Below are 27256 nucleotides of genomic sequence, written 5' to 3' on the forward strand. Positions count from 1 at the left end.
TCTAATGGAGGCTTCGCGAAGCAGTCCCACAGCATTCTTGTCATTCACTGGCCAAGACCCACCACAACCTTCCAACAACCCACCACTGCCTAAAATTATGAAGAACCACACGTTCCATATTTCCAATTCATTTTATTTAAACAATCATCCACTATGAAGAAACCAATCTACTGCAGGGAAGATTTCACTCAAGTATAATTAAAGGCAGAAGACACATTCTTTAGGTTACAGGACTACACGTCTTGGCTTGGGAGAAGAGGCTCCAACACTACTAATCAACACATTCCCAACAGTGTTTGGCTGATTTTTGTAACCCTGGAAGTGAAGGGGAAGGAAACTGATGGCACGGATCTAGGCTTGTGGTGTTTAAACCAAGTCATTGTTCAGTAGCAGATGCATTGATTTGCTGATTTTTTGTTTAACCCCTCGTCTACAGCAGGACTCAACATCAATCAGGAGCTGCAATGTTAACTGTTCTTGACAATCACAAGTCAGAATCCAAGACGTGTCCCCTACACTTCACCAACTGAGATTACTAATGAAGCTATAAACTTGGACCTCTGTGTATCCAGTGGCACCCTGCCTTAAGCTGCCCTTCTCTCCACAAGCCTCCTCACTACTTGTTTCCTCAAAACTATTAACAGTAAAATCCCTGTTATCTGGAATTCAAGCAACCAGCAAAATAAAAATAGGGAAAATAAATAAATTGAAAGACAAATAAAATAAATAAAATTTTAAATAAACTTTTAAAATTGTAAAAGTAAATGCTCTCTGAAATAATTCATAAACCTTTGGTGAAGGTGGGGGCAAGTATTCAGTCAGCAGAGGGAGGGCCTTGGTCAGGCTTTGCTGTTGGGTGAAACAGTGATGGCGTCGCCCAGGATGGAGAGTTGGTTGATTCCACTCGCCGTTGGGATAACTCTTTTAAAGTGTCTCCTTATCCCTGCTTAGTAACGAGTCACCCAGTCAGAGGCTTTATCTGTAAACTTTGAGGGGGGGGGGGGTTTAATTATCTATAATGTTATTGTCCGGCTTTTGGGCAGCTCCATGGAGGGGGAGGAACCTGCAGATGCAGCGACGGTTAAATATTTCCAAAGAATGTGACTGAAAATAAAGTAAAATGCTTTAAGATTTCTATATTCATGCAAGTGATGTTTGTTCAGTGTAAGTACATTTTTGATTTTAAACTGTTTCAAGCAACCAGAAAGCTCACTTATCCAGCATCTACCAATCCCCATAGGTGCTGGATACCAGATGTTTTACTGCATTTTGGAAGGTCGTTGTGCTTTGCCTTCAAATTGTGCAGCCTAATGCTGAATTTGAGGGATATTTAAATCTGTCTTGAAATATGCTGGCACTTTTATTGTTAGGTGGTGGAACCCCCACCTCCATTCATTTAACTGTCAAAAAAAAATCTCCACTGGTCATGAAGTATTCAGACCAAGTTCTGGGGCAGATGTATTGTTAAACTAGAAACTCAAATATATTAAACAACTCAAATGCACCTGAAATTCCTATCAAACCACAGAGTCTAACTACTCAGTGTGCAGCAGCTTACATCATTCCGATTTCTATGAGCAATTCTGCAGGAGTCGAAAACGTGCTCAGTTTCAGATTGAAAGTTACAAATAAACAGGAATTACAGTCAGAATGTTTGTGGATATTGAGGAATATTGGTTCAAGGTGCAGCAAAACATTAAAAGTTAGGCAGATCTTTGGCAGATGGAATTTAATCCTAAAATGAATTTTGGGAAGTCAAATAGGGAAAATTCATACATAACCTACAATAGGGCATGAGGAAGTTTGATGATTGAGAGAGTGAGGGTTTTCAAGTTTATAGTCCCATGAAAGTTTTAACACAAGTAGATAGGATGGTGAAGAAAACAAGGTGCGTGCTTGCTTTATAGGTCAGGGGGTAGAATTGAAAAGTTAGAAAATTAAGTGGTAACTATGCAAAACACTGGTTAGGCCACACTTAGAAAATTCTAATAGTTCTAGTTGCCACACTGTAGAAAGGACATGGTTGCACTGAAGAGAGTGAAAAGGAGATTCACTGGGAAGTTTGAGGCATTTAGACTGCTGCAAGGCACAGAACGATAAGGAACTAATACAGGTAAATGGAAATGGTGTAGATGGACAAGAAGGTCCACACGTGGGCATGGGCCGAAAGGCCAGTTTCTCTGGTGCTTCTACCCTGGTTTAAGAGTATTTAGCATCTGCAATGGGTAGCAAACTGGATTGTTAATTTTATTCAGCATTATGTACAAAATCCAATTAAAAAAACAAATACATAACACACATCCGCATAAAGAGAACTCAATAGTTGTCATGCTAAAATAATAAAAAATAAATTGAAAACACTCACGATGTCTTTTAGCTTCCCCTTCTCCTCCAAATCTTTTTGTCCTTTTAGCCAATTGATATAAGACTCTTCTTCCTTCTCCTTTGAAAGTACAATCATTATTACTGGTTAAGTTTAAATATACATTAATTGCTCAACTTTACCCACTGTCCAACCTCAGGGAGGAAATTGTACATGGATCCAGCAGAAAGTTAAAAGGGAGCCAAAACACTGTTTGTTCGGGAGTTCCAAAGTAAATCCTTGCATCCTGATGGAGTCTACAGCATCAACGCTTGTTCGCTTGCTTTATGTTTTGAGTTGAACTTTGCATTTTTTCGCTGAGACAATTGCAACCGCATTTCACAAATTTTAAATTGGAAGCTCTTGAATCTCGAGCTGATGTTACAAAAATCACTGGCCCCAAAACCCACAATTAACAGAATATTGATCGTTCTGGTATTATTCAGCAAAGGTAAAGAGTGTTCCATTTCCTCATATTTTTGTTTTTCCAAGTCACATTTTCAATAACAAGTATGGGACACATGACAAATACCAATAAAATTCTGCTTTGCCTACTCTTTGTAGAACAATAAAGTTATGAGCAAAAATCATTTGCTACACAATGAAAGGTTTCAGCCACTAGTGGGTACAATGAAGGGCACAGAGCCAAGAACCATCATCTTTGCACACAGTAAATCTGCACGGAAACTAAAGGTAGAGCAAACCACGTCAAGTACCTTCTCCGCTTCAGACTTCACCCGCAGTTTCAGAAAACCAGAGTTACTGTTCCCACTGTTGCTGTCCTCATCACTATCTTCAACAAACTGACGGAAGCTGCAGAAAATACAGCACCACAGTCAGTCTCTTCCCTCCATGCCCAAGGTAAACCCAAAATTCAGAAGAACTAGAAGCTGCTAGCTCCAGCCAGGCAGGCGCATGCACAGTTAAAACTCCAAAGGGTAGCCCATGCCTGTCGACAGTGGCCCATGGCTCTCTTACACAGCATTTGTGTAAGTGACCGGGCACTGTGTTAGTGTAACCGTACATTTCAACAAAGAGAGGTGAATGGATAAGGCAAGGAATACGGGGAAAGTTAAATAATAGTTGTTGAGTTACCTTGGTTCTATAATGAGGAATAAAAATAAATCAAGGCCAATATAGGTTTCCCAAAATATTTTGACCAAATTTAGAGAATACGTCAAAGATAATGACATTGATTTAATTCCTGTAAATGTAAACAATAATGGTGGACTTAAAATTATCTCTAGAAAGTAAAACTGGAGACAAAAATTGGATTTAAACATGTTCACCCCACCCATGAGTCCCTCACATACTTACTTTTCCTTCAGTTCTTTCTGTTCTTCGATATAACTGGGGGATGCTGCTCGCTGAAATCAACATAACACGTCACAAAAGCAAAGTAACAACCCAACCTTCAAATAAACAGAAATGGCCTTTGATAACTAGCTGAGCTCCCTGAAACACTAAAAGCTTATCAAAGCGCTACACTTCACTGTGGAGGGATTGAAATGTAGCATGCTTAAGATGGTGGATGAACTTCTTCCTCAGAAGGTTGGCACTCTTCAGAATTCTCTATCTTAGTGAGCCATGGAGGTGGAGACCGATAACTGCTTTAACCAAGGAAATGAAGGGAGGGAGATGGGAAGTGGCGTGGATTCCATGTTCTTGCTGAAGGGCAACTCCTGCTCCGGTTTTGCACGTTACATTTGACAAACCCAGTGTGCCAGCATGAGCCAGGGATACATCACACAGATCCAGCCAGCTCTCTAGAATGCTACCGCTGAAAATTTCCAGCTTGGAAATGTTAGCCAAATATCCAATTTTGGATGAATTTTTAACTGATCTCTCTCCCATCCTTCTTCCAAATCAGTATTACTTTGGAGGGAGGAAAGAGGTACTACAGCAGCTGACAGGCCTCAATCTGCCCTAATAATTCAGCGAATGACAGAGTGTAACCCAGTCCTCTACCTCTATTTTTGTTCTTGATTCTTCATCATCACTGTCGTCATCCTCATATTTCCTGTCACAAAAGAAAGGATACTTAGGAAATAAATTATAAAGGCCATAACTTTGCTCTGATTATCAAAATCTTATACCACATAATGGCTTATACAGTAAAACCCCTGGTTTCTGGCACCTATGAGGATTGGTACATTCTGGATAAGTGAATTTTCCAGTTGCTTGGGATTGCATGATTGGCAAACTAACGGCGATGTGTGCCAATTTTAAGTATCCATACTTTTTACCTATTCATTTTGCACAATTTTTTTTGCTGGTTGCTTGAATTCCACATTACAGGGGGTTTTACTGTAATTAACACGCTTCACTCAATATGAATTAAATATTTCAACTCCATTCGTGACAAGAAAACTTCATTCCAAGGTACAGATAATTAACTGCAACAAAAGGCCTCATTAAATCATACAAAATAAAAGGGCAAAATTGCTTGAGTAATACAGAAACAAAGCAACTTCTATTTCTTCCCCCATAAAGTTATCACAGACCAACAAAATCCTGGAACCTAGACTTTGAATATTGCCATATCTTTAGACTATTAATTGTAGAGACCAACAAGGAATATTTAAACACAGATTGGCTTCAGGCATCATACAGTGGGCCTGAAAATGAGTTTTATGTTCTACTAAATGACTTACCCCCCCTTCTCAAGGATGACTTTCCTTTCATAATCCTTCGGGAACATTGGTTTTTCTTTTTTCTTTGCAGTTTTTCCCTTGCCGCCTTCGTTATCAGCATCTGTGGAAAGATAGTTGGGTATGCTACCATCAGATCTCCTTTCAATCAGTTGCTCAATTTTCTCTCCAATCTCTCGATATAATTCATGGAAAAGGAGGCAAAACTGAAATCCTGAAGATAAAAACATGAAATTTGCAGCCATTCTATCTATAGTTAAAAGAGAACAACAGGTAAACAATCTTGGACAAAGAATGAAAGATTCGGAATCCCTTAAAGCATTTCACACACCCGGATTAATACTTTGGACTCCGTGGGGCTGTTTTCAGTGACTACCAACAAATGCATATAATCCGTGTCCACGTTTTCCGGGACTGGTTTGATACCCAACCACCAGCTAGGTCGTACTGGTGTTTGTACTGTAATTTACCCATGGACCCAATCCAGAATATATAATTATGAAAGGTTAAAAATGGCTGGAGTCCAAAGGGTCAATAAAATGAACTTGTTGGTAAGTACAATCAGCTTCACAGCCCCATCAAATGACAGATGCACATTAACCTGCAAAACACACATTTAGATCCTACCTTTAGTTGATATTTACCATCACTTGCTCAAGTTTGAAAAACATCAAATTAGCTCAGTGGTTACACTATCTCAGAAATTTGACATTCTTGAGATCAGGCCCAAGTACAGGACCCAAAACATATCATCTATGCCACCAGGACATTACTGGAGCAGGGAAGCACGAAAACTGACAAGGGAATCATTTTGCAGATGAGCTATTAAACATGATCCACAGAAGAAGGTAAATCAGAGAATATGGAGAGTCTGCAGAGAGATATAGTTTAAGTAAGTGGGCAAGGGTCTGGCAGATGGAGTACGATGTTGGTAAATATAAACTTTGGAGAAAAAAAGATCAAATTATTATTTAAATGGCAAGTGATTGCAGCTTGCTGCTGGGCAGAAGGACTTGGGAGAGCTTGTGCATAAATCGCAAAAGGTTGGTTTACAGGTGCAGCAGGTTATCAAGAAGTAAAAAAGGAATATTGGCCTTTCTTTGCTAGAAGGATTGAATTTAGGAACAGGGAGGTTACACTGCTACTGTACAAGATACTGGTGAGGCTGCATCTGGAGAACTGTATGCAGTTCTGGTCTCCTTACTGGCTTTGGAGGTGGTACAGAGGAGGTTAATTCCCGAGATTTCAAGGGGTTAGCCGATGAGGACAGAGTGGATGCAGATGGGATGTTTCCAATGATGGGAAAACCCAGAACCCGGGGCCATGGTTTGAGGATAATAGGCAAACCATTTAGGACCGAGATGAGGAGGAATTTCTATACTCAGAGGGTGGTGAATCTGTGGAATTCATTGCCACAGAGAGCAGTGGAGGCAGGTTCATTAAATATATTTAAGAGGGAATTAGATATATTTCTTCAGTATAAGGATATTAAAGGTTACGGAGAGAAGGTGGGGACGGGGTACTGAACTTTAAGATCAGCCATGATCTCGCTGAATGGCAAAGCAGGCTCGAAGGGTCGAATGACCTACTCCTGATCCTATCTTCTAAGTTTCTAGGAGAGATTGAGTCGTCTGGGACAGTACTCGTGGATTTTAGAAGAATAAGAAACATAAAATTATGAAAGGCATAGACAAGATAGAGGTAAGTAAGTTGTTTCCATTGGTCGGGGAGACCAGAACTAGAAGACAGAGCCTCAGGATTCAGGTGAGTAGATTTAGAACAGAGATGAGGAGGAACTGTTTTGCCCAGAGGGTGGTGAATCTGTGGAATTTGCTGCACGTTGAAGCAGTGGAGGGGACCTCAGTAAGTATATTTAAGACAAGGTGGGATAGATTTTTACATAGTCGGGGAATTAAGGGATATGGGGAAAAGGCAGGGAGATGGAGATGAGCCCAACATCAGATCAGCCATGATCACATTGAATGGCGGAGCAGGCTGGACAGGCCAAATGGCCAACTCTTGCTCCTATTCCTAATGTTCTTGTGTAAAATGTCTGTGGTAGTACTCAATAGAGGAGTTATTCCGGTGTCAAGACCAAAAATTTCCTTCATTAGCAGATGTCTGGTCAGCTTTCTCATGCAGAGTCTCGCTGTGCATAATGGCTGCTGACTATATAATCTCATACCTGTGATTGCGTTTTAAAAGCAATCACAGGCTGCAATGTATGTTAAAGAATGGTGAAGTAGATTGTTTGAAAGTCTACAATAATGGGGAACACAACCTATTTACCAAGAATTGCCCAACCAAGGAGAAAAAAGATGACAACAGAGCTTTCAAGTTGCTTGGCAGTAACAAAATGGCTGCCCAAGTACCATCTCCCTCCCAAACCTCACATAACCTACCTTTGGGCATGTAAAAATGTACATCTTTTTGGTAAATTTTGGGATCCTTCTTCTTCAACAAGGAGAGAGTTTTGTAGAAGTCAATATCCAGTGTGGGATCAGTTTCCTTTGTGTAAAACGGAGGCCAAACAACATTAGAAAAAGATCTGTCACAAATGTGTTCAATCCAACCTGAATTCCAACAACCACCTCCCTTAAAAGAAACATCCTCATTATTAAATTAAGGTTGAATTTTTTTTCTCTCTGAAAATTGTGTTGCTCAAGTCATTTTGGGAAGGGGTGGGGGGGGGGGAGTGAAATAACATTCTCTCAAATGTAGTTGAAGAGAAACGTTCCCGATCTTAGTTCATAAGCAATCTGCAGTTGTGTTGATGAATTCTCTCTGTGAAATGACCATGTTTGCCGAAATGGTGAGGACAGCTTACAGTGGACAGAGTTTTGTTGGAACTCAGCTTGTCTACAAAAGATGATCAACTAAATGGCATTTTTGCTAAATTAAATATTACAGTTTAGCTTTCTGAATACAAGTGGGTTTAAACTTTTACAAACATCTCTTGAATCCCACACCTTTCCAGGAGTTTTATTCTGTCCTCAGACCATGCTTATAGATCAGTCTTTCTCAACAAGAGCCGCACTCTTTCTACCCACCCCCCACCCCACCCAAATGACAACAGCATATTTAAGGTGGGGGGGGGGCCTGGACTGAAATTCAAAAAAAAATTTATGTAGTTGGTTGGAGAAAAGTACAGAAGCAACTAAACTTGACTGCTTCACAGAGAAGAGGGCCCTTAAACTTTGAGCAGAGTCCTGGGGGGTATAGCAAAAAAAAGGTTAAGGATGGCTGATGTAGACCACCTGTCTGACATTTCATTAGTTACCACATCCAGCCTATGGACAGCAGCATCCTGTAAAATCATTTAAAGAATTGAGTTGCCTTCCAGACTATGAGAAGTACAAATGCCAGTTCTTTACTAACCACATACTCACAGTGGAGAGGGTGAATAAGCAAAAGGCATGCATTCTCCTTTGTGAGAAGGAAAAAGTTCCCCAGAACGGAGATCACAAGCTCCATACATTTCAATAATTTATTTTACAACATTTGCATATATTCTGTGGGAGTGCTCCACACTTCAATGATGCTACAGTTTAACCACCTTTTTCTCCTCCCCCAAATGGTTCATTCCATTTAAAAGCCAGTCACTGTCTCCAACCACCCCAAATTGCAAGCAATCAAAGTCCTTAAAATGTTTAAATTTCACAGAAGAAACAGAAATGAAATGAAAGGAAACAAAAACATACTTGGCAACCTTACCAATTCACTGTCATCAGACTCAGAACTAGAACTATCTTCTTCTCCTGCTCTGTCACCGTAGCGATCCTTCACTGCAAACCAAAAAGGAAATACGAAGACTTGTGTACACTGCACATGCCTTCACTCTGGACACATCACAAGTCAGCCTGATGCACATGAAAAGATGACAAATCAACACGCTTCACATGTAGAGCAGCGTCTTGGGTGTAATATACAAGCACAACCATCATGGTTTTGTATGGTTGTGAGCGTTGGCCTGGCTGACAGGCCTGCCCCGACAAGCCAACTGACAGCTGCCAGAAGATTAGAGGGTATCTCACATTGTTCCATTGTTTAAAAAAGGCTCAAAAAGTAACCCTGGAAATTATAGTCCGGTGAGCCTGACATTAGTAGTAGGTAAATTATTAGAAGGTGTTCTGAGAAATTGGATATACAATTATTTGGATAGCCAGAAACTGATTAGGGATAGTCAAAATAGCTTTGTGCATGGTAGGTTGTGCTTAACCAACCTTAGAATTTTTCAAGGAGGTTGCTGAGAAAGCTCATGAAGGAAAGGCTGTGGATGTTGTCTACATGGGCTTTAGAAAGGCCACTGACAAAGTCCCACATGGGAGGTTAGTCAGGAAGGTTCAGACATTCAGTGTTCATTGTGAAGAGGTGAACTGGATTTGAAGACGGCTGGATGGGAGAAGCCGGAGAGTAGTGGTGGACGATTATTTCTCAGAGTGGAGGCCTGTGATTAGTGATGAGCCTCAGGGCTTGGTGCTGGGTCCATTGTTGTTTTTATCTATATCAATGATGTGGATCATCCATTCTCAGCGGGGAACCTTCACACACCAATCTCCACAGCACATTTAAGTAAGAGCCTGGTGTACTTTTCACCTGATGTAACATAAATACTTTTAATGTTTTTATGTAGTCGGAAGGAGAGAGGTATGGATGAACCCAAAACTTGACTGCTTCACATGGAAAAGGACCCATAAACAACGAGCAGAGTCTGAGGGGAGCGAGAGGTGGAAAAAAGGTCAAGAATGGGTGATAATGTGGTAAATTGGATCAACAAGTTTGCAGATAAAACAAAGATTGGAGGTGTTGTGGACAGTGAGGAAGGTTTTCAAAGCTTGCAGAAAGTTCTGGACCAGCTGTAAAAATGGGCATAAAAATGGCAGATGGAATTTAATGCAGACAAGTGTGAGGGTTGCATTTTGGACAAACCAAGAAAGGACGTACACAGTAAATGGTTGGACACTGAGGAGTGCGGTAGATCAGAGGGATCTGGGAATACATATACATAATTCCCTGAAAGTGGCATCAAAGGTGGATAGGGTGGTTGAAAATAGAGCTTTTGACCTTCATAAATCAAAGTAATGAGTACTGGAGTTGGGATGTTATGGTAAAGTTGTACAAGACATTGGTGAGGCCAAATTTGGAGTATTGTGTGCAGTTTTGGTCACTGAACTACAGAAAAGATCAATAAGATAGAAAGAGTGCAGAGAAGATTTACTAGGATGTTGCCTGGACTTCAGGAACTGAGTTACAAGGAAAGTTTAAACAGGTTAGGACTTTATTCCCTGGAGCGTAGAAGAATGAGGGGAGATTTTATAGAGGTATTTAAAATTATGAGGGGGCTAGACAGAGTAAATAGGTCAGATTTTTCCACTGAGGGTAGGTGAGATACAAACCAGAGGGGGGTGGGTTAAGGGTGAAAGGGGAAAAGTTTAGGGGAACTTGACACAGAGAGGGGTGGGGATGTAGAACGAGCTGCCAGCTGAAGTGGTGAATGAGGGCTCAATTTTAACATTAAAGGAGAATTGAGACAGGTAGATGAATGGGAGGGGTATGGAGGGCTATGGACTGGGTGCAGGTCAGTGGGACTAGGGAGAGTAATAGTTCAGCACGGACTAAACGGGCCGAAGGGCCTGTTTCTGTGCTGTGTTGTATGATCCTCACAGGCTGACCAGTTTCTCACCCCGATGGGGGCTTTTCCTGGCAGAGCCAGGCCCCAGGCAGCGGCCTACTCAGACAGGCTTCCCCCTGCCCTAAGAGACGGCCGCTACAGGCGGGGAGTGAAGGACAGGCCAGGCCGCCGCCGCCGGGGCCCCCGCGATGCCACTCACGCCGCTGCAGCTCCTCCCGCTGCCGGTAGCGCTCGTAGCGCCGGGCGAAGTGCTGGTTGATCCGCAGCCCCGTCTCCATGTCTCGGCCGTGACCTCCGCCCCGGTCAAAGGTGACAATCACCCCCAGCCAATGGCGGCCGCGGACAGGTTTAAAGGGACTGCTTCCCGCTCGACACAAACCTGGTCAGAAATAAATAGACGCGCAAATTAAAGCAGCAACTGGGAACATGATTGTGTCTGTCCAGTTGAAATCTTCATCCTGCGCCCAGGCACTAGGGGAGAGAAGGACCAAGGGGAGGGGAGGGGGGGGGGGGTCACAGTGAAGCAGGTAGGATAGGGACATTATTTGCCCCTCTACACTGTTTACTTTGTAATCAAACCATTCCACACATGATTAAAATGCACGTTCCAGATTTTATTCAAGGAGAAATTACAGCACTTTTTATACATAGTCCCCTCACTTCTGGGATATAACCAGCATATCAGGCTTGTGCTTTACACTAAGGTTTATTATGTACAGTGCACACACTTGGTTCGGGCGCCTTCCCACATTTTGCTCACACCTGGATGAAGAGCTCAAGCCCAAAGCGTTGGTTCTTTATCTTTGCTCTATAAAAGGACCTGCTGATTTTCTCCAGCTTTGGTGTCTGCAAGGTTTTGTGTTTTATTAATGGAGTATTCCAGCTCTTCAGCGCTTGACGTCCTGCTTTGCGGAAACTGCCAAAATGTTTGGCCTGGAAGTCAGCCTGAAGAAAACTGAGGTCCTCCATCAGCCAGCTCCCCACCATGACTACCAGCCCCCCCCCTCCCCCACATCTCCATCGGGCACACAAAACTCAAAACGGTCAACCAGTTTACCTATCTCGGCTGCACCATTTCATCAGATGCAAGGATCGACAATGAGATAGACAACAGACTCGCCAAGGCAAATAGCGCCTTTGGAAGACTACACAAAAGAGTCTGGAAAAACAACCAACTGAAAAACCTCACAAAGATAATCGTATACAGAGCCGTTGTCATACCCACACTCCTGTTCGGCTCCGAATCATGGGTCCTCTACCGGCATCACCTACGGCTCTTAGAACGCTTCCACCAGCGTTGTCTCCGCTCCATCCTCAACATCCATTGGAGCGCTTTCATCCCTAACGTCGAAGTACTCGAGATGGCAGAGGTCGACAGCATCGAGTCCACGCTGCTGAAGATCCAGCTGCGCTGGGTGGGTCACGTCTCCAGAATGGAGGACCATCGCCTTCCCAAGATCGTGTTATATGGCGAGCTCTCCACTGGCCACCATGACAGAGGTGCACCAAAGAAAAGGTACAAGGACTGCCTAAAGAAATCTCTTGGTGCCTGCCACATTGACCACCGCCAGTGGGCTGATATCGCCTCAAACCGTGCATCTTGGCGCCTCACAGTTTGGCGGGCAGCAACCTCCTTTGAAGAAGACTGCAGAGCCCACCTCACTGACAAAAGGCAAAGGAGGAAAAACCCAACACCCAACCCCAACCAACCAATTTTCCCCTGCAGCCGCTGCAACCGTGTCTGCCTGTCCCGCATCAGACTTGTCAGCCACAAACGAGCCTGCAGCTGACGTGGACTTTTACCCCCTCCATAAATCTTCGTCCGCGAAGCCAAGCCAAAGAAAAAGAAGAAAAGATTCTGCTGTTACTCATACTCCTTATAGTCATGGCTGTTATTGATATTGCACCTTATAGCCAGCTCTGCACTTTCATCTGCACTTGTATATCTTCTCCTTATGGATGGGTTCCACGGGTACAAATATTCATTCTTACAATATCCACTTGCCATGTTCACATTTATCTTTTTGGTCTATGTATTTTTTTCTTGAGTACAATTTGCACATCTGATAAGTGGTCATTCTGCCTGGCCCACAGAAAAAGGAATCTCAGGGTTATAGGTGATGTCATGTATCTACTCTGACGATAAATCTGTACTTTGTTTTTTTTCTTATCAACATCCCCTGGTAATACTGTATGCCTTCTCTCACCACCACACAAATCTTTTAACCTCAGCTAAATGCTACAAGACTACAAGTACAGATGTGACCCAAATTGGCCCTGGGAAGCTTTGGGTTAGTAGCAAATTATTCAATAAAAATTATTGTATAAAATATTAAGATTTTTTTCTTGCAAGGAACTGAAACATTATTTAAAGATCCCTTCCTAAATACTTTTTGAAAACTCTATAATTGGAACAAGAAGGAAGAATCCTCTTTTATCTACAGTTGAAATAACATAGTTTAGTAGAAAATCAATTCACCTCCATGATGCTTAAATTTTCCACTTTAAAACAAGTGCTATGTATTTTTTGGAAATAACATTAATTTTAAGAAATATATTTTATTGAAATGACAAGACTTGGCAAATTAGAAGCAAATAAGTGAAATTGTTTGAAACTTCAGTTTCTCTTTGGAAACCCCAGCAGAGAAGGTGGGAGAAGTAGAAGTGGGGTTTTGCACTGGTGAGAGGACAGCTTGCCAAACATTGTTAAAACAGAGGGTGCAGTGCTTCCTAAAATTATTTGAAAAAATGCTAGCACCTTTCATGTCCTCAGGGCATCACCACTCATTTTACAGCAAATTAAATATTTTTGTTGTGCTCACTGTTCTAATGCAGATAAACTAAGCAGCTGGTATGTACACAACAAGATCCCACTATAACTGGCTAATCTGTCTTTAATCGTGAAGGATAAATATCACCCAAGATGATGAAGAGAACTCCCAGTCTTTTTCAGAACAATGCTTGGCATCTTTTCCATGCACCTGACGGAGCAAACAAAGGCCAGAAGATCTAGGAGCAGAAATAGGCTATTCAGCCCATCGAGTCTGCCCTGCCATTTAATCAAGAGTTGATCCATTTTCCCCACTCAGCCCTTTTTTTTTTACCTTCAGGTTATCCTGTACGAGGACTCCCAGGTCCCTTTGCATCTGGAAATTTTCAATTTTCTTCCCATAGTCTGCTCGTTTATATTTTCTTCCAAAGTGCACGACTGTCCACTTTCCGACATTATATTTCATTTGCCACTTTTCTGCCCGTTCTCCTGATCTGTCCAAGTCTTTCTGCAGCCTCCGTGTTTCCTTCACACTACCTGCTCTTCCACCGACCTTCATATCGTCTGTATCATGTTAGTCTCACTCACATACTGGAAGGAATATTTTAACAGACAGGAACTGTTTGCAGATGTAAAATTACAACCAGCAGCCTATATATTACTTGAAACAAACTCTGAAACACGGTTGTAACTCCATCTGTCAGTTCGACAGAGACGCTCAGCTTTTCAAAAGCTAACATTTAACTATTTAACTGATATATTTTAAAATATAGAAAAATGTAATATACTGATAAATCCAACAGGAAATTCATGTGAAACTTCTTTACCCACATTGTGGTTAGAAAGTGGAACTCACTACCAAAGGGAGAGACTGAAGCCAAGAGAAAGGATGGATTGAAGAAGCAAGATAAACACACGGATGAGGAAGCTTCTGAAGGGTGTCCTGATAGGGTTAGATAACAAGGCTGGTATAGACACATCGGGCCAAATGGTCTTTTTTCTCGTGTAATAACCTTTCATGACAGATGGACTCTTTGGTTCCGATAAACAACCTCTTTCAAAGACTGGGATCTCCTTCTAGACAGTCTCTGGGGTTGTTCTATGCAGGAACCATTGAGTCTGCCAGAGATGTGGCAGGAAGTGGTGGATGGGGCAGGTGGATGGGTAGAGCCTTTGATCTTGCATTTTGGATGCTCACATTTGAAGTGCTTTAGCTTCTCAACATCTGAATGCTCCTTCTCCATTTTAAAGTCATTGGGCATGGATTCCCTACAAGTTGATGGGAATCTCACATCTTTTCAGACCTTGAGAATGGCCTTGAATCATTTCCTCCTGTTCACATCTCTTGATGTGATGAAACTTAGAATCCAAGTACATGTTGTTAGGTATGTAAATAGCATGGCCTAATCAGTCGAACCACCTGAAGTGTAAGTATGGATTCATTGCTGGGTGTTAGAACTTTACAGCCAGAATACAGGCCCTTCAGCCCTTCTAGTCTGTGACAAAATATTGTTCTGCCAAGTCCCACTGACGTTCACCCAGTCCATAACTCTCCAATCCATATACCTGTCTGAATTCTTCTTAAATGTTAAAATTTAGCCCGTACTCACTTCAGCTGGCAACTTTTTCCACACTCCCACTGCTCTGTGTGAAGACATTCCCCCTTCAAGGCTGGGAGCAGGGATCATTTCAGTCCTGACGTTATCACCATTTCTTGTTATCTGCGATAGAGTGTGCTGAACATCACAGAATGGATTTGTGGGAGGTGTGCAGAGGAAGGAGGAAATTGTTCTATGGAGGAGAGATTGAGGTCTGGAGGTTGGAAGAATGAGAGATCTCATTGAAACATTGATCTGTCCTGGATGCAAAACATCTCCTCACACATTGGGAAGGTGCAATGACTGCACCTCCTGAGAAGACTGAACCGGGCATGGCTACTGGCCACCATTATGTTAACTTTCTACAGGGGCTCTATCAAGAACTTCCTGGCTGGCTGCATCACAGTGCAGTTGCAAGTAGAGCATCAGATTAGAGGTCAATCCACAGGACCAAAATCAACATCATTTGAGGACACTTTCCAACCCACACACACACATCTTCCAGCTACTCCTGTCAGGGAAGGATCAGAGCCAGCACCACCAGGCTGAGGAACAGCTTCTTCCCACGGGTAGTGAGAATGCTAAACAACTGATGAACTGCTCACACTAACCCTCTGAGACTCAACTATTTATTTAATATTTGTATACATGGGTAGCATTTGTCTGTGTGTTAATCTGGTTGTGTGTTTGCAGTGTTCTGCACAGAGGACTGAAGAATGCTGTTTTGTCATATTGTACTTGTACAATTGGATGATAAATAAACTTGAATAGTTATGTGTCTCGATAGGATAGATCATTCGTCTGAGGCAGCTCAAAGGGGTCAGGGTAATGAACCACAGCCTCCTATTCCCTCTGGCCAGGTGCTCATGTCAACGAGCATCACCTCAAGAGGATCCGTGGCATGCACATATTCCCATGTGTGGTTGCAACCATAGCAAGTCTCCTCGTTGCTGCAAAAAAAAAGGCAAATATCCACTGATACCCGTTTAAACTTTCACAAGTTATAATTTATTTGCAATTTTAAAAAAAGTACAATCCAAACAATAAATCCAACTTCATAAATATAATTATATGTGCAACATCAACCAATAAAATCTTCAAAATGTTTCCAACACAGACTCTTCTCCCTTCTCCAAGTGTCTGTCTGGTGGGGTATTACCATAATCGGCAGCGAATCTCAGGTCTTCATCTTAATATCAGGGACTTGATATTAAGAAGTCAATAATATTAAGAAGTCAATAAAAAGTCAATGATCCATGCAATAGATTTTACAACACTAAACATGCGGAATGAGAAAAGCAACACATTTAAACAGCATTAGAATGCCATCAACATCACAACTCTCCGCAGAAAAGAGAACAAGCACCTATACAGAAAGAAATGCAGTAAAACCCCTGGTATTTGGCACCTATGGGGAGTAGTAGATGCCGATTAAGTGAATTTTCTGGTTACTTGAGATTGCGTTGATTGACAAACTGACCAATTTTAAACTTTTTTTTTGCCGGTTACTTGAATTCTGGATATCAGGGATTTTACTGTAGATAACTCTCCACAAAGGCAGAAAAAAAATGGAGGCTTCCAATCAACCCACAACCAGCAAAATAACATTGAAGCATTGTTGCTGTTATTACGTTGGAAATGCAGCAGCTAATTTGTGCACAGCAAGCTCCCATCAACAGAAACACGATGACCATGGGTCATTTGTACCCTTTCTCTAGCTGATCTTTATTAGGCAACGTGGAATCAAGCCCACGTCAACCAAGTTGTCTGCCTATTTGGCAAAGATCAGATTATTCAACATGTTCCAAGCTTAGAATCCGAGAGTTCCCCCCACCTAAGTCTGCTCAGAACTAAAACGCACTTCAAAGGCAACATTTTCGTGAGAAGAACCCAGCAGCCAAGTCTAAAAACCTGGATAACAAAACGCTCAACTTGTTTTGCATCTTGCACAGGCCTTTTTTGGGCTGTGAGATAGTTACATTTGGGGCCACGCCCTTACAGGAGGGCAGCAAGTTCAGTGAACACTTGATTCCTTTAATTATAGCATGACTGTTCAGACAAGAAATGTTCACTATCTAGTGGGTGTTCCCAACGTTTGGTTTTGCCTTCAGTATCACTAACATATTGAGGGAATTTTAATCTTTCTGTGTGAAAGTAGATAGGAATTTAACAGCATCAAACAGTCAAGGAGTTATTGGGGAGAGAAACTGAATGGAAAGATTTTACCAAGCGTTTCCTTGGCTGAGCTCCTTCATCCATTAATACATTTGCAGCTCCCACAAGCAGGTGGCACCGATGCCAAAAACTAAACCACATCTAGAGAAATGTGGTTTATTAGCCCAATGCACAGAATCAATGGCAAGAATTGAACAGGTTGCCAGACTCCTCAGGCCTGCTCTTCACCTTGTGGGGATCCTTCCTTTTTTTTTTGCAGCTATGTGAAACAGGTGGGGAAATTCCTCTTTGTATCTATTCCACACAAATATATTTGAAGATCTGTGCTTTTAAACTCTGGAATCTCTGTCGGTGTTCTGCAGCTCACAATCCATCCACACCTTTCACAACCTATCTTGTGAAACTTGGAAACGTACAAGCATGGCTTGAATATGTGCAATGTTGCTCAAACAGATCAAATCCAGAACTTTAAGTGCTTTACTATTTCTTCAAAAAAGCATGCTCTTTTTAAATTTAACGAAAGAGGTAATTAAAGCAATGCCTTTAGACGATGGGAAATTCATTTTCAAATCCAACAAGATAAATGAACACATGCTCCTTTATGAATTACTAAAGCACCCAGAACTCAAGTTCATTGCTACATTAACTGCTTTAAGGAACAGAAAAGGGGGGGGAAAAAAATTAACGAAAACCATTTTAATTTTAAAGAAATTTTTAAAGCCCAACTCATTTAAAAAACTACTTTAAATCAATGTAACACATTGATGAAAACAAAACATGAAACCTTGGATCTTTAGCTCCCCTATACAGTAAAATACCTGGCATCCAGCACCTATCAGGATTGGTAGATGCAGGATAAGTGATTTTTCCCAGTTACTTAAGATTATTACATGGATTGGCGATCTAATGGTGAGGCGCACCAATTTTAAACTCCTGTATTGTTTACTTTTTTTATTTTTCACCATTTTGTTGGCCAGTTGTTTGAATTCCAGATAATAGGGGTTTGACTGAATATGGATCTTTTATTTTGGAGACACTATTTTCGCTGAGGCACTCTTGTTTGAGGCTATGTCAGCAGAACAGGTGATTCCAACACAATCACTCCATGTTGGACAGTGCAGATCTCCCACAATGGTCCACAGCAGTGCTCTGCCCATCCCCACAGCTCATTTTCACCTGGCCAGTCCTCCAAAGGTGCTTCCTTCCTGAATACCAAGTTTGTGGACTGCACTGGGTGCTGATCATTGAAGCTCTCCTGCAATGCCCAAGGCTCCCAAAGCAATGTGCAACATCCAAGGTTCCAGGCCACCTCTGCCCATGGCTCCCTCTCAAATTTACATAGCATTGATGAGCAGATTTTTTTTGTCTTTTGGCTACATTTTGGGAAGATGGCCACAAAATTCTTTGGGGAGGAGATTCCACTCTAGTTCAAGACCCAAGGGACATAGTTTAAAAAATAGAGTTAGCAGTGCAATGACAATGGTTTGGAAGATGTCAGTGTCTCTACAGCTTGTGAATCAGTGCAGGCTTTGGATTTCCTTTGCTTGAAAATGTTCCTCCAACCATTCAACCACCTCGGTACTACCAGAAGCCCTTGCCAGATCCAGTGGAGTCTGCCCACTGGAATTCTTGTGCCAAATGCATGACCTTGGAGCCAAGAACTGGACAAGGTGTAAGTGACCCTCCTGGGCAGCAAGGTGCAAAGGCAGACAGCCCGAGCCATCCTCAATGTTCACGTCCGACTTGTATTTTGCCAGGACCACCATGGTATCCAAGAATCCACTACGGGCCACGTCATGTGCCGGGGTGAAGCCATTTTTATCCTGGACGTTAGGATCTGCACCGTTCCTCAATAATTCCTCTGCCACAAAGGTAGAGCCCATCATCATTACCTGCAAGGAGGAACGGGAGTTAGAACACTGTTCTTACAAACCATGAAGCAATCAACACCACAGCAGATCATCCAGCCTTGGTGAAAGCTGGCAGGAAGATTGTTGTTACTGGACCATTCACCAAAGGTGCCTGGAGAAGTGATCATGTGACAAATACCACAACAGTTTTATATACATAAAATATATCATGTATGTATTTTGCCTTTTCTAAATTGTATCCATTATTGTATGTTTAACATATCTATCACGATTTAATAAATAAATTTTTTTAAAATCCCACAACAGGAGCTGGAGAACTTCACATTATTGAATAAAAATGAGAAAAAGTTGCTATGGTTAACAAGAAACAAAAAAATGACTGGATAATTGTTAAAACCCATCTGGTACACTAATATGTTTCAAGGTATTAAATCCATATATGAGCTGGCTACTCTCCCATCTGAGCTCCTGATGCCCTGACCGTAGACTTACCACCCGGCCCTGGCTGCTTGTCCTTCCACCAAAAGTCACTACGCCTCTAATGGCTCAGGTACTTACCACAGTCAAAAGTAGTATGTGTTTAATAGTTGACCCCCTAAATCTAATGTTAAAAATGGTCCAAAAATACTCAACCTTTACACGAGTATATACTGTACTTCTCTGATGAGAGCTATATGTGACAGACTCCCGACTTTCCCTGGAAATGGCTTAGTTGGTCACTCTATTCAAGGATAACGTATGGAGACAATAAATACTGGCTTTGTAGACAAAACTCACAAGGAGTCAGATGGGGAAAGGCATGTGGGTGGAGATGAGCCTATCATCAAATCAGCCATGATCTCATTGAATGGCACAGCAGGCTCGATGGGCTGAATGGCCGACTCCTGCTCCCTTTTCCCTATGTTCTTATGAATTAATGTAGAAAACGACAAAGTCTCCATTGCCTTTAAAGTCAATGGTGCAGATGCCTTGAGATGGTCATCACTCAAAGTTCCATCTCCAAATTAGACACCATCCTCATATTTCTTTATGGATATTGCCTCAGAGCCAGCCCCACCAGGCTGAGGAACAGCTTCTTCCCACGGGCAGTGAGAATGCTGAACAACTGAAGGAACTGCTCACATTGACCGTCCGACATTCTCATATTCACAAAACAATTATTTCTTTGTATAGACCAATGGCTTTCAAACTGCCCCCCTAAACTCACATACCATTTCAAATAATCTCTATGCCATAGGTGCTCTGTGATTAGTAAGGGATTGCTTACGTGGTATATGGGTGGAAAGACAAAGTTTGAAAACTACTGTTTTAATCGACCCTAATTGACTCATTATGTGCATGGTTTCATAACTCCAAAGGAAATGGGTCAATGACAATTTTTCTCAAGCAAAATATTTCAGTGACAATTGGGTTAAGAGCAGTGGTTCTTAACCTTCCCACTCACATAATCAGATGGGCACACATTTGTATTTTTGCTAAACCTTGACAACATTAGAACAAACTGGAGGCAGGAAATGCAGAAAAATATTGCAGGTTTAGCATCAGTTGGCAACTTGCCCCGGACAAACCAATGGGAATTTTTGCCAGCGCGACTGTGCATCTATCAAACTCCGTCTCTGGATCACAGCTGTGGGATGATGCTCACATTCTTTGCGCGCGTCTTCCGTTTGTGCCTGCACCTCTCTGCAGCTGTGGGAGACGCAGAGGGGAAGATTTGGCTCCTTATCAACCCCAGGGCACATCGACCAAAACAATCCCTTTTTACAGTAAACGAGGAACAGGGTCCATTAACAGCAGCTTATCTTCCACATGTCAAGGCTGCAGACCCAGCTCTGTGGAGCCAGCTGGAAGAGACTCCGTTCATTCACGCCCACCACAGATCCCCATGAATCATGCGTTCAGTTTCTCTGCCCATCGCCGGTCTGATGCAGCTGTGGTGGGTGCAGTGATTTGCCCCCTGCTACCCGTCTTGTATCCCTTACAAGATAGGAGGAGGCCATTTGGCCCATCAACGCCGTGCCAGCTCTCAAAGTAATCACAATCCTTCCCATTTTTTTTCTTGTAACCCGTTCTCTCCCACATCAACCACCCCTCAGCCAACCCGTAGCATGAGAGAGGTAACCGGAGCACCGAGATACCCCAGTCATGGGGAGACAGGATTAAACCCAGGCGAGTGGCCCCGTGGGGCGGCGGCAGGACCAGGAATCATCATCCCCCTCCCCCCTCCAGTCTCTCCTTCCCCCCGCCCCCCCCCCCCCCCCGCAGCTGCATCTTGACACCACCTGCACAACATTCGCCGATACCTCTCTTCCACCCCCCGCAACCCACACCTCCAAGACTGAAGCTCCTTCCAATCCCAGTCACCTCAAAGCGAGCTCGTCACCGAGACTCAGGCGGCTGGACATTGGCCACGCTAAAATAAAAAGGTCTCAATGCCCGATACCACCAGTTAGTCGCTTTAGTAACTTATCATTGTGTTGATAGTGTGGTCTAGTTCTCGTGAACCTCGTCGCTCTATCGCCTCCTCACTCCAGATCTAAACCCAGATTTAAAGTCCGCTCCTGGTACTATTCGGAAGCTTCTTTAGAATTAATGAACTAATGGGCGGAAACTAACATCCCGTGAATGGTCTACACACACCTCCACTTAAAGCCATTTCTAACTAGTCGCAGCGATTATAGAGTTTATTTTAAATGAACATTGTTACGGGAATTGGTGGGAGTGATTTAGATTCCAAGAACTTGGCCGAATGCTCATTAATGATAGTTGCGGCTCCGCCCTTGTGGAATGTGTCACAACTTTGGTGCCTTTTAAATCTTTAAAAAAAAAACACATTCTTTGAGCCAGATCCTTCGGCCGCGTCAGCTACCAGAACTCAGGAACGGAATGCGCCTTTTTTAAATCCCAAATTGGATTTTCAATCCCGAATCGAACAAGGAAGCAGTTTCATTCACAAAAAGTTACCATGCAGCGGGATTACAAATACTAAAATGGTGAAGGGCTCGTCCGAAACGATAGTTATGTATCGACCTGCTGAGTTTCCCCAGCATTATATATTTTTACTTCAATCACGGTGTCCACAGACTTTCGTGTTTTACTTGCGCCCAACATCATCACGTTTAACGAGAGAAACGGACCGTTTTACACCTTGTCATGGGTACCTTAGAGACGTTGACAGCTCATATCCTCTCACAATAAATACATCGGCAGATGCCAATACAGGAGAAATGCAATTCTCCCAAGATCTTTAAATTCGCCAATTTCCGCACAAAAGATAAACGATGCATTCAAAATGGGGGGGGGGGGGGGGGGGGGGGGTGGAGAAGGGGCGAAATGGCCCTTTGCTGCCCCACTGCGCGGGGCGACTGAAGCCTGGAGCGACTGATTCGTCTGGAGGCACCAACCTGCAGTGCGGTCCGTCCGTACTTGTTCACTGCATTGACGTTCACCTTCTCTTCGATCAGAAGACGTTTCACCTCTCGCCAATCTCCTAGCGCCGCAGCGCTGCTCAGCTGGCTCGCCCCCAACATGCTTTTCACCATGCTGCTATCTTGCTGCTCTCTCCCCCCACACCCCCCCACCACGCCCCCCCACCCCACCTCACCCCTCTTGGAGTTCCGGCACCAGAACAGATCCGGAATCAGAGCCGATCTGTGACCCGAGCAGATCCAGGACCACAGTCGAATCGGGACTAGAGCGGCCGCCGCAACTCCACTCTGCCAACCTTCCCGGAATGAGTTCGCCTGCCACAGCCGGGCGTGTGATTGACGTGGTGCCAGCCAATCCGGGCGCCGCACCGCGCCGTCGCCCCTGGCAACGCCAGAGATTGAAACCCGGCGTTCGGAGAACCGACCGCGGGCCAATCAGTAGGCAGAAAAGGTATAAACGGCAACAATAACGCTGACGTCTGTGGCTTTGTGACGTCATTTGTTTTCGACACTCTGACCGCGGCTCACGTCTCGTCAGCTGCTCGCGTATTCAGCCAGATTAGAGAACCGAAAGAACATTACAGCACAGAAACAGGCCCTTCAGCCCTTCTAGCCTGTACCCAACCATTATTCTGTCTAGTCGCACTGGTCTGCATCCAGCCCTAATCGCAATGGCCTGCATCCAGCCCATAGTCCGCCATAGCCCTCCCATCCATATCCCTGTCAAATTCTTCTTAAATGTCGAATAGAACAATCTATCTGCAGAGTGTTTGTTGGTGCAGGTGCCCCAGGCTCTCTCAAACCAATCACATAAAAAAGCAACTCTGTAGTGGAGAGCACCTATCGTGGACACCTATCGTATCAGGAAAGGTAACAGCGACTGCACTTCCTCAGAAGACTGAACCGGGTAAGGCTACCGGCCACCAACACATCAACCTTCTACAAGAGCTCTATCAAGAGCATCCTGGCTGGCTGCACCACAGGTCCATGAGTGGCAAGAGGAATCCTGGGGTCTCCCTTCCCCCCGCCCCCAACATCAACCTCATCTATTGGGACCATTGTCTGAAGAGGATGCACAAAATCATGACCCCTTCCACTCTGCACACAGCATCTTTTAGCTACTCCCATCGGGGAAGAGATACAGGAGGATCAGAGCCAGCACCACCAGACTGAGGAACAGCTTCTTCCCATGGACAGTGAGAACGATGATCAACCAAAGGAAATGTTCACACTAACCCTCAGAGACTCTCATATTCAGAAAACAATATTTATTTGTTTATATGAATATTTGTCATGCATATCTATTGTTTGTCATTATGTGTGTTATATCTGATTGTGTGTCTGCATGTTTTGCACTGAGAACTGGAGGACGCTGTTTCGCTGGGTTGTACTTGTATTATTGTATTAAAAATAAACACAAGGAGTGCAGATCGGCAGGTCCAGCACCAACCACGGTTTCAAATGGACAGACAGCATTCGTTACTTCTGTTTTCCTGCATGCTTCTGAAATTCACTCAAGGTGCAGGGAATCAGCTCACAATCAAACAATTTACATTGAGCCTTAATAAGTCAGTAATTATCATGTGTAACGCAGCAGAACATGTCCTCAAATGTTTCACAGTAGTTTTAAAATAATGTTGTCACATCTGGATAAACAGGTTGACCCAGTCATCTGTAAAACTAACAGGGGAATGTCATATGGCACCCTGACTGATGTGCGTTAGTCCTAATGTCTCCAGCACAGCCAGTCAATCAGTTAGCAAATCTGAGTTTTCACCAGATCATCAACCTCAAACACTACCCCTAGGAATGTTGCCTGTCCCATTGAGTGTCCCTATCACTTTCTGCTGTCATTTCAGTGGGCAGCATCCTCTGCGTTTTGCTTTTCCACCACATAGATAGCCTGAAGTGGTTTCGGCCATGCAGTGCTAACGTGATGGAGAGTAAATGCATTGTCAAGGCCACAAAATAACCACAAGAACCCAGGTGAGTCTCTGCCCTGGGGAGATAACTCTTTTTTTTAAATTTTTTTTTATTTTTCACACTGTAAACCACATTAATCAAGATACATACATTTTCCTTTTCAAATATATACAGTGTCATTTTCTCCTCCCCCCCCACCTTCCCATCCCACCCTCCCTGGGGAGATAACTCCATGCAACCGAGACTGCCCTGGGGAGACTAACTCCAACTCCCAGCTCAGTGCCACCCTCTCAGCTTAAATTTAACCTGCTGAGTTTCTTCAGCATTGTGTTTAACCCTGTCAGCTCTGTCTGCTTCAATTGCTTGGATCTCCCAGTGGCCACCCATTTCAATTCCCCACCCCATTCCCACGCCCCCTTGTCTGTCCATAGAGGTTCTCACCTCCTCTGCCTCTAGATGCAGTGTAAGGTGAGAGAATGTGGTCATCCTCTTTGGGAGGGACAAAACAAAAAAAGACTGTGTGATGTAAATGGTGATTGATCAGGAAACTGCTTGTGGACACTAAAGTCATCATTTGCTATAGGAAGGGAGATCATGGCACTGATTTAGAAGATCGGCCAAGATGTGACGCTGCGGTCACATTTCCTGGAGACCACCCACAAATTGGAGAAGCAACACTTCATCTTCCATCTGTGCACCGTCCAACTGGATGGTATAACATCGGCTACTCCAGTTTTTGTTAAAACCCCACCTCTCCCATCTTTGTTCCCATCTCCTTTCCTCTCTCCCCTTCTCCCTCTATCTCCTTTCACAGAGTCAAAATCAATTCTAACCTTCTTATTATTTCCATAACACCTTCTGTCAGGTCTGGACTCTTACCCCTCCCATTCTTCCCCCTTTCTCTCCCCAGTCTTTATTCAGATGCTCATTTTTTTCACCTTGAAGAAGGGCTCAGGCATGAAACATCAGTAATGTATCTTTACCTCCTGTGGACACTGTGAGACCGGCTGAGGTCCTCCAGTATCTCTGTGTTTTAACTACGATCACAGTGTTTGCAGTCTTTTGTGTGTCAATCCACCTCCCCCTCCCCCCCCCCCCCCCCCACAACATACAATCCCCACCTCCCACTCAGGTTAAATTAATCTTCTGACCATTTTCATTTTGGGCTGGTGTTGAGTTACTTCCTCAAAAAGCTCAATTCAGCTCATGAGGCGAAACTTGCCCCTCACAAAGCCGTGCTGACTATCCCTGAGAAGTCTGCATTTCTCTAAATGCTCATAAATCCTGTTGCTAAGAATTCTCTCCATTAGTTTTCATGGCACTGACGTAAGTCTCGCTGGTCTATAATTCCCAGGATTCTCCCTATTACCTTTTTTAAACAAGAAGAAAACATTTGCCATTCTCCAATCCCCAGGCACATCCTCTGTGCTCAGGGAGGACATAAAGATCATTGCCAATGCCCCAGCTATCTCTTCTCTCACCTCCCTTAGTAACATGGGGTACATCTCATCCAGTCCTGGGGACTTATCAATCTTAATGTTTATAAGAAGATCCAGCACTTATCTAATGTGCTCCAGCACATACTCTTGTCCTACACTGATCTCACCTTGGCTAAGAACCCTTTGTCTGGTGAACACTGAAGGAAAGTATTCATTTTGGACCTCCCCCACCTCCTCTGCCTCTAGATGCAGTGTAAGGTGAGTGAATGTGGTCATCCTCTTTGGGAGGGACAAAACAAAAAAGGCTGTGTGGATGTAAATGGTGATTGATCAGGAATCTGCTTCTGGGCACTAAAGCCATCGTCTGGTATAGGAAGGGAGATCATGGCACTGATTTAGAAGATCGGCCAAGTTGTGATGCTGCGGCAGGGTTGTGCTTTCAGCCCACCTCTGCTCTAACATTTCCTGTTTTTTCCTTTCAGCCTGGCTCCTGCCCCTGGTGTGGGAAACTTGTTCAAGATTTAAACTGACCGCTCTCACACTTGAGGCACAAATCATTTTTTTCAGAATAAAGAACCTTTTTAAGATCTTTTTTGGAAATATTTCCTGCCTCTATATCTCGCAGGACATTTTCTGATGTAGTAAAAACTTCCTTTGGCTGTCCATGGTCAGGGTGGGCAGCCAGCTCAGTTTGACACCAAGCTGGTGCAGGTGAATGGAGTCAGTGTTGGAGACGCGGTCTCAGGTGGGTGCAACACGGTGACACACCACCCCCTAGTGGCTGAGGGCATCGGTACACCAGCACTCCAGTCCGTGCCGGGATCCGGACCCTCAAGGACACGAAGTGTGTGATAAGGGCTGATGACATGTGGGAGATAGAGGAGGGGGTGGGGAGGGGGAAGAAAAGATAGAGAAATAGAGAGGGAGAGGAAGAAAGCAAGAGAGAGCGAGGAGAAAGAGAAAAAAAGAAATAAAGAATGACAGAGGGAGAAAGAGAGAAAAAAAGAAGAGGGAGAGAGAGAAACCTGGGGCAGCAGGTTCCCTCACACTGACCCGAGAGTAGACAACCATTCATTCAGTGGCTATCATTCACTTCCTGAGGAGATTCGGTACCTCACCAAAGACCCTTGCAAATGTCAACAGAAGTACGGTGGAGAGCATTCTGAAAGGTTGCATCACTCTCTGGTATGGAGGTGCCAATGCACAGGACAGGAAAAGGCTGCAGAGGGTTGTGAACTCGGCCAGCACCATCATGGGCATCAGTCTTCACTCCATCGAAGGCATCTACAAGAGGCAGTGTCAAGAAAGCAGCCTCTATCCTCAGGGACCCCCACCACCCAGGCCAGGCCCTCTTCACTCTGCTACCGTCAGGGAAAAGCTACAGGAGCCTGAAGACAAGCACCCAGC

General features: G+C 43.6%; 2 protein-coding genes across 3 annotated transcripts in view; both read right to left on the reverse strand.

Annotated features, from left to right (window-relative positions):
• Nucleotides 1-11017, reverse strand: part of kri1 (KRI1 homolog) — a 34611-nt gene extending 23594 nt beyond the window's left edge. Inside the window, exons 1-8 of one of the 2 annotated variants that reach the window (XM_069927161.1) lie at nt 10845-11017; nt 8728-8798; nt 7416-7521; nt 5017-5116; nt 4331-4382; nt 3680-3729; nt 3079-3175; nt 2366-2443 (exon numbers count right to left, since the gene is read on the reverse strand). In XM_069927161.1, the coding sequence (XP_069783262.1) occupies nt 2366-2443; nt 3079-3175; nt 3680-3729; nt 4331-4382; nt 5017-5116; nt 7416-7521; nt 8728-8798; nt 10845-10923 (633 nt within the window). In that variant the 5' untranslated portion in view covers nt 10924-11017. The remainder of the gene's footprint in view (nt 1-2365; nt 2444-3078; nt 3176-3679; nt 3730-4330; nt 4383-5016; nt 5117-7415; nt 7522-8727; nt 8799-10844) is intronic. The other variant, XM_069927160.1, reaches the window with a different exon arrangement.
• A 4981-nt stretch (nt 11018-15998) lies between these two features.
• Nucleotides 15999-22641, reverse strand: LOC138758360 (cyclin-dependent kinase 4 inhibitor D-like). The gene is made up of 2 exons (XM_069927172.1): nt 22464-22641; nt 15999-19080 (listed from the first exon to the last, which is right to left on the reverse strand). The coding sequence occupies exons 1-2, from the start codon at nt 22599-22601 to the stop codon at nt 18706-18708; spliced, it is 513 nt and encodes a 170-aa protein (XP_069783273.1). The 5' UTR covers nt 22602-22641; the 3' UTR covers nt 15999-18705.
• Between the last annotated feature and the right edge of the window lie 4615 nt (nt 22642-27256).

The sequence above is a fragment of the Narcine bancroftii genome, chromosome 3, assembly GCF_036971445.1.
Source record: "Narcine bancroftii isolate sNarBan1 chromosome 3, sNarBan1.hap1, whole genome shotgun sequence".
In the NCBI taxonomy this organism is placed as follows: Eukaryota; Metazoa; Chordata; class Chondrichthyes; order Torpediniformes; family Narcinidae; genus Narcine; species Narcine bancroftii.

Coding starts and splice junctions, on each gene's coding strand:
- LOC138758360 (XM_069927172.1), bottom strand. CDS start 22,601: ATGGTGAAAAGCATGTTGGGGGCGAGCCAGCTGAGCAGCGCTGCGGCG. Junction 19,081..22,463: donor ACGGACGGACCGCACTGCAG/GTTGGTGCCTCC, acceptor TCCTCCTTGCAG/GTAATGATGATGGGCTCTAC.